Source organism: Erithacus rubecula (assembly GCF_903797595.1).
Source record: "Erithacus rubecula genome assembly, chromosome: 3".
Classification (NCBI taxonomy): Eukaryota; Metazoa; Chordata; class Aves; order Passeriformes; family Muscicapidae; genus Erithacus; species Erithacus rubecula.
In genome coordinates, this window is record NC_136689.1 from 44,589,668 (window position 1) to 44,597,195 (window position 7,528).

Genomic DNA, 7,528 nt, shown 5'->3' on the forward strand with positions numbered 1-7,528 from the left:
TTGGGTGTGCTTTTCTGTTGTGCTTAGGGTGATGATGACAAAATAGTCCAATTTCAGCTATTGACTCAAGGACAGTTTCTTCAAACTCCAGGCCCTAAGCATGAACAATGTGAAAAGAGGCAGGCGGGCCAGTAAGCAGGCAAGGAGGATGAAACCTTACAATTTGAGACTATGAATTGGATGGCTGACTCCTGTATGCAAATAGACTAAAGTCCATAAAGATGTGAGATCATGTGATCAAGCCCTCTTTTGTTTCCATATTGGAGTCATCCAGGCAGGGCAGGGGCCACAGTGTGGCAGGGTGTGGCCTTTGAAGGCCTCTCAATAAATACCCATTTTATTCCCCTTAACTCTGTAGTTTCTGTTCCAGCTTCTCAAGGCATCATGAGTCAAGATTATTTACAAGAAAAGTGAGGTCAGTATGTAAGGTCTATCAAGTACAGAACTTCATCTTCTTCCTGCTTACAAGTTCTTTACTATTGCTCTGTGGCTTCATGTATATAGCTGAAAACTATTTTGAGAGCCTTCCATGTTTATTCTTGTGGGATGATTAAAAAAAAAAAAGTTACCTCATCAAACTGAGTAAACATAAAAAGTGGGAATTTATTAACCCCAAGCCTCTTAAAAAGGAAATCTCCCTTAACTTGTATCAAAACAACTGATATGGAAGAATATGCAGAAACTAATATTTTTGATTTCTTATGTGAAACCTCCCTTTTTCAATAACTAAACTCACCATCTCTTTGCAGTTAAGTTGAATATCTAACATCATTACGTTTGGCTCTCACTTCTATGATTTAGACACTGTAGATGTTTCACTTTAGATGTTTCAGAACTGTATATTAATGGTAGTGATGTTAAGATTTTGCTACACACACACACACAAAATTAAGTCTTGCTGATGCTGCAATTTTGTCTTAAAGTAAATCCCCTTGATTACCATTTTTCCCCTGCAGCAGTACTCTTTATTTCCTTAGCTGCCAATATTAGGATATGTACACAGAATTTCAGCATGTATGCAGAGAAGAAAATGCAGTATAACCTGCTCATTATAAGCACTCTAAGGGAACTCTTAGTGCTCTGCATGGTGCAAACTGCAGTCCTGTTACAATGAGGCTTTGTATATAATAAAATAACTTCATGGAGTAAAGACACTTCAACAGACAGTCTGCTAATGCTGCAGGTTTGTTGGTGATCCCTTTGTGGTTGCCACTTTCTGCTGCTGGTCATGGGCAGCAATACACAGGCCCCATCTGACCAAGCTGGCTGACTCTCAGTATGGGTTTCACAGCACGAAGATATGGTTTAATGCAGCTTTCTTCTTTCTGACTGCAGAGGGGCAGAAGAGGATGCCAGTGTAGGATGTTGTATGCATACACACGTATGTTCGAAGTTTAATAAAGCCCTTTCTGGTGTTTTCCTCCTCATTCTTTGGATCTTTCCTTGCAGTTCACAAGTAGAGAGGTCAGTGAGCATGCAGCAGGTGTCTGCTGTCAGTCAGATTCTGACTTATCATTAGATTTGGATGATTTATGCTTCCTCCTTTTCTTCTTCTTCTTTTCTTTTTTTTTCTTTTCCTTTTTTTTCTTTTTCTTCTTGTGTTTATGTTCTGAGGAAGTGGACCTGCTGCTATCTTCATCATCCTCATCACTGCTATCAGATTCTGAGGTAGAGTCCTCCAGAAGCTGCTTCAGTTGCTGTATCCTGAGTTTAAAATATGTGAATGAGAATCCTTTCTAGCTCTCCCTTACCTCTAGTAATTTATCCTAGCTTTTGTCTTTCCTTCCTGGCTTGAGGAATGGAAGTTGCATGCACAGGGCAGGGGATCATCTCTTTTACTTAAATACACTCTCATGTACCGATAATATCATGGACTGATAAAAGCAACACCTTTGAGACAAGCAGATGTTCTGCTCTGAAGGACTTTCCATCCCATTGGATAGGAAAGGCAAATTAGCTTATTGGCTTATTTACACGTGCAAAATAAGACAAGAGCTATCACCAGCCCACCTGGTGATGAGACGTTCTATGCTTATTCCTACAGAAGCATATTATGATTAGGGTAATACAAGATTCATTGCTCTGCTGATAAAGATCATGTCAATGAAGCTAACAAAGAAGGCTCTACTCTGGAAGCAGAAGGATTTTTGAAATTCATCTTAGTGAAAGAAAAAAAAATCAAATTGTTTTTTTAAAGGCCTAGGCCTAAACCAAAACCACACCTAAGTGCGTTAATGTTATGGCATAAATACATACAACTGCTTTTAAAAGTTTGTTTTGGGGGAAAATATAGAAGCTAAAGAATTAAAGTGACTGGAAGTATTTAAGAGTAATTATTTAGAAAGCAGAAATGCATCAATCTCTCAACATAAAGCAACTGCTTTAAAAAAATGGCAACTGCCATTAAAAAAATGTTCTGAGCTAAAAGTAAGCTTCTGTAAAAAGGTCACCTATACATTAGTGCCACATTACCAAAAAAATCCCTAAATTAAAAATGCAGTTTACTACAGACACACTCACCTCTTTTCTTTTTCATGACGCTTATTTTCCCTTATTATATCATACATTGGATCTTCATGTGCCTTGAAAATGGAAAACAGGAAATACAGCGTTATCACCAATAGTTTAATTTCCTAAAAAAAATAAACCAAAGCAACCAAATGCAAGAGGCTTTTATCAAAACATAGAATATGCTTAGCAAGCTCACTGTCAGACTTGGCATTGTTCACCTGAATTGTTGTGTTTGCTTTAGGGAAAAGTTATCTAGCCACATCTCCAAACAAGTATGTATCTCCTTAAGTATGTGTGTATCTCCCTATCTCTCCAATCACAGCCAACTATGAGAATCCCATATGTAATCTATGGGAATAGCCAGACATAGATGGAATACTTGTGTTCAAAATAATGAGCTGTACCCTTATAGTACATTAAAAATATTGAATATAAACAAACAGGAATACAGGAGCAAGGAATGTAAGACACATGGATAATGAAGTTAGAGCTGTCCTATCATGCTATGCACTACCATTACTGGTTCTTAAATCAAAGTAAATGGGCATTGCAGCAAAATATAGCTGTGAAGGAAGACAGCAAATAAACTTTGCAGACATGTAAGGTGGGTTCATGCCATGCAAGAATGCAGAAACAAGCTGGAGTGTTCATTTCTGTTGGAAGATTAAGCAAACAAGTCCAAGATGCTGACCAAAGGTGGGAATTGAAATGTTAGGAGCAAATGAAAGATGTTGGGAATGCACTGTGAAGGGCCTTGGACATACAAGAGTTTGGTGCAACAAAGAAGCCTGAGGGAAAATTAAGAATAGAGGCAGTCTGGACATGAGAAAGGGCTAAAAATACTCTTTGCAGTTGCAGGCAATCAGTATGAATCCAGAATCTGGACAGACTAAGCCAAGATTACATTTTTCAAGGATAGAAATGAGGACATAAGACATGAAGTGATGGCAACTTGAAATATAGGTTAATGATGCAGAGCAACAGAAATAGTTGAAGAGATCACACAGGAAGAATCTGCAGAACTGAGATGTAGCTTCATGTAGCAAGACATCAGACTTGTAGACAATGACTGGATTACAGACCTAGACAACAGCATTCGTGATGTGGTTGTTCACAGTGAAAGCAGAAGGCTTGAAGCAGCTGTAATGTGGGCAGCTCAAGCTTGACTAAACATTTTTTGTTATGTTGACATATTAATCACCAAAAAAAAAAGAATATAATGGTAGAAACAGGTTCTTGAAGATTTCCAATTTATATGTAAAAAATACTAATTTTCCTCTTGAAGAGAAGATTTTCTGCAAAGTAGTCAAACATCCAACCACACCTGTAGCTTTTCCTTTATTAGGAGATTTTCGGCATCTATATTGTACTAGAGACAAAGTCCCTTAATAAAGCATCATCTAACAAGCTTATTTTCAGTTGCAAGATTATGCATTATCAGTACTAAAAAATACAAGCAGTAATGCTACAATATTGGTACTCACTACTCTAAATTGTTCCAATTTCTGATTGCCTTTAATAAAGAATGGGCATTCCTTATCTCCTGTTCTGTGTCCATAACGTTTACATCTCCAACCTTTAAAAAAAAAGCAACAATGAATTGCAGCTCTGAGACAGATTAGAAGCAGCATAAAAAGCCAAAACCACATTTCTGCAAAATATTTTCAATCTGCTGGAAGAAATAGAGAGATACAGCTAGTATATTGATAAATGCAATAAAATGTAATAAAATACAAGGCTATTACAGCCTTCAAGATACTGGTTACTTTTTTATCAATATGATGTCAATCTACCTGGAATTCATCATCTGTCCACCAGACATTATGCCCTCCCCCAGTGTAAATGGATGGATGCATGATGGTCCAATGACATCTGGAATATTTTCACAGTCTTACACTGCATAACTTTGACTTCTTTTCCCAAAGGCATCCAAAGCCCTTTTGTTGGGGCATGTGCCAGGAATTCTCGTGCACTTTCATTGCCTGGTACATCAGGTATGCAGTCTTCTGGTTTTGTTTCATTCTCCTACCAAAGAAAAAAACCCAAAAACCAAAGAAGAAGAAAGATAAGGACAATAAAATAAAAATAACTTTCTTTTTTAACTTTGCAAAAGAAATACTTCAAGTGTACAGACCTTTACTTAACAAGAAACATATTTTACCTATTGCCTTTTTTGCTTGTAACACGCAAAGGATCTAAAATACTTGGCCCTTTCCTTTTTTTATCACTTGATTTTTGCAGCCAGAACTTTGCTACACAGGATTTCATTCCTTCCCACCCATTTTAATAATTTATTTAAATAAATAATAGAAATGAAAACTTAAAGCAGAGACTTTGTTATCCTCTTCCTGCTAGTAAGACATAACAATTACAAGGAAGCCTTTACAATGCAGAGCAGTTATTTTTTAAGGTAAAAGCATTACTTTATGGCTAAGGTATATAAATTTGGCAAAAGTAATGAACATGACAAAAGAATTATTTCAGCCTTAGCAATAGAAAAGAATCCTGAAAAGATGTCATTCAAACAAAAACCTGCTTTGCATAAACAGCTCCCCTCTATCCACACTATAAAAACTGTATGAAGTGTACTAAGAGATGATGAAAGATCTGGTCTCCTTCTATCTGATTCTGGGCATTTCACCCTGGATCACCAAGATAAAGTGGTCAGCTTGTAATGATTCTCTGAGATTTTCCTGGGAAGCACTTACTTCTCTCTGTAATTTATCTAGGTAACACGGACACTTGAACGCCTAAAGAACACGTTTTGTGAAAATTCCTCATAATCCTAAAAAATTACTGCTATTTACCAACCTTAATTAGCCCAGGGGGAGGTTTCTCATAGCTGAAAAGCAATAGAAATATTGTTACTCTGCAGCTTAGCATAAACAAATAAATTGAATAAAATACAGTTTTTCACTGGTATTGAGTAAAAACCTTCAGCTCACATTTTTCCTTAAATTTTACCCCATAACTAATAACTAAGAACTACAGCAGAACACGGACACAGTAAGCTGAGAGACAGCATTTATAATATTAGTACATATCTCTTGCAAATTTCCTTCAGATTCATATTCTTGTGGGAACACAATTACTTCCTGGGGATATGTGGTATATTTGTTTTAACTTCAGTTACCACACATACATAATTCTCTCCTCTTTTTCTGCTGCACCCCTCCCTGAAGTCTCCAAACTTCTTTACTCCAGCACTGCTGAATCAGATAGTCAGCTGAAAATGTCATAAGAACTGCTCTCTACATCTAGCTTTGCCAGCCAAATATAACACAAAGTAACTTCATCATCTTCTGTGTATTAAACCTAAAGACAGAGGCCTACTGACCAAAGCACCATCATTTTCTGCAGCATTTCTTTGGGGTTAACAGTAAATAAAACATTTGTTAAAATTCAAACAGCAAATAGGTACTACATAGAGCACACAGCATGCATGAAAAAATGCATGTGCTAAGGAATTAAATGCTAAGGCAATATGAAATGGTCCTGGAGGTAAAGAATATACATTACTTAGAAAGATGCAGGTCTGTATAACTGGATTTGTATTGTGGTTTTTTCCCCTCAAATCTCATCTGTATTTAAACAGATACATTGTTTCCTGTAAACTGCTACATTACTGAAAGTATAGAGAAATCTTAGAAGAGAATGGAGAGTTTTTTGGTTTTGTTTTTCAATGGCACAAGAATGGCACTGTGCAGGCTCAGAATTCCAAAATCTTTGCTTTATGGAAGACTCTTTTCAAGAGGACTTTCCAGACATTATCCACATATTAACTCAGCAGGACACAAAACATCTGTACTGTGCATCACTTTAGACCATAAGTTTGACGGCATGGCTCAGCTGTGCACATACACCCCTACAGACCTATAGGATTGCTAGGCACAATCATACTAATACAATAAGAACAGCAGGGAAAAGGTGGTTAAACTACGTCCATCCCATTTTTATAACAATAACTTCGGGGAGCTGTTTGGTGCACTTAAGAACGAACTGATTTTCACTTACACACAGAAAATACCAAAATCATGTTCTTGTGACCTTTTTTATTCTACTACACAATAATTCCTTTTCAGTGAATTAACATAAACCTTTAACAGAACGGTTTTATCCCAGTTCCTTTCTTTTTTTTTTTTTTTTTTTTTTTTTTTTTTTCAGTGCATTCTAGTGGAACAACCTCTGCTCCTACGGCAGCATCTCTCGGACTAGGAGAAACCCGGGGGAGCCAAGTACCAAGCAACTCTGCTTCTCCCCTTCTCCCGACTCACCCTTAAGGGGACAGGGGAAGAATAATCACTACCCCCTAAAAAACCCCAAACCCTGCACTGGAAACGAGCCCCAAATGCCGGCGGGGTGTGCTCAGGGCAGAGCCAGGGCGGCAGCCGCGGGCAGCCTCCCCTCCTGCGCTCCTTACAAAGACTCCAGGTGCTGGATCTTCTGAAGCTGCTGCTCCTCCTGCCTCTTCCGCTTCCTCTCATGCCGGTCCTGGGTCCTGCCGCCGCTCGCCGCGGGCTCCGCATGGCTCCTGGCCCGCGCCTGGCTGCCCCTCGCCGCCTCCTCCTCCTCCGCTCCATCCTCCTCGTCCTGCCCCGGCCCTCTCGGCGCCCGCTGGGCCATGGGCGCGGCGGCCAGAGCCGCGGCGGACGGCGGCGCCCCGGCGACGCCCCCTCCCCGCCCTCCTCATCCCGGCTTCCGGCCGGACTTCCTCCGGCTGCGGCAGCCGCCGGCACCCGCCCCTCACGGAGCCGGCCGGGCTCTGCACTCCGTCTGCCGAGCCTCGGGCACCCCGGCACCTTACCGGGGGTTAGGAACAACGTGGGCAGTGTTATATATTTAAAATTAAAAAAAACAAAGCAAAACAAAACAAAAACCCCAAGAGCTACTTCGCAGTCATTGCACCCTTGCTGGAGAGCCACTACGCCGGTCGGGCGAGACTATACCTGGCGTGCTGCATTCTGCTGTGGGGTCCCCAGCACAGAAAGTACATACAACTCTTGGAGCAAGTTCAGAG

The 7,528-nt window shown here is 39.8% G+C and overlaps 1 protein-coding gene across 1 annotated transcript; it reads right to left on the reverse strand.

Moving 5' to 3' along the window:
* Window positions 1-385: 385 nt before the first annotated feature.
* Window positions 386-7,179, reverse strand: RP9 (RP9 pre-mRNA splicing factor). Its single transcript, XM_079302681.1, has 6 exons — window positions 6,932-7,179; window positions 5,323-5,353; window positions 4,407-4,536; window positions 3,996-4,087; window positions 2,521-2,582; window positions 386-1,704 (listed from the first exon to the last, which is right to left on the reverse strand). The coding sequence occupies exons 1-6, from the start codon at window positions 7,132-7,134 to the stop codon at window positions 1,494-1,496; spliced, it is 729 nt and encodes a 242-aa protein (XP_079158807.1). The 5' UTR covers window positions 7,135-7,179; the 3' UTR covers window positions 386-1,493.
* Window positions 7,180-7,528: the final 349 nt, after the last annotated feature.

What these genes read in the sequence shown, in the direction of transcription:
- RP9 (XM_079302681.1), bottom strand. Translation starts at nt 7,134, where the DNA reads ATGGCCCAGCGGGCGCCGAGAGGGCCGGGGCAGGACGAGGAGGATGGA. An exon ending in ATCCAGCACCTGGAGTCTTT is followed by an intron (nt 5,354 to 6,931) that starts GTAAGGAGCGCA and finishes ATTGCTTTTCAG; the next exon opens with CTATGAGAAACCTCCCCCTG. An exon ending in CTCCCCCTGGGCTAATTAAG is followed by an intron (nt 4,537 to 5,322) that starts GTTGGTAAATAG and finishes TTTCTTTGGTAG; the next exon opens with GAGAATGAAACAAAACCAGA.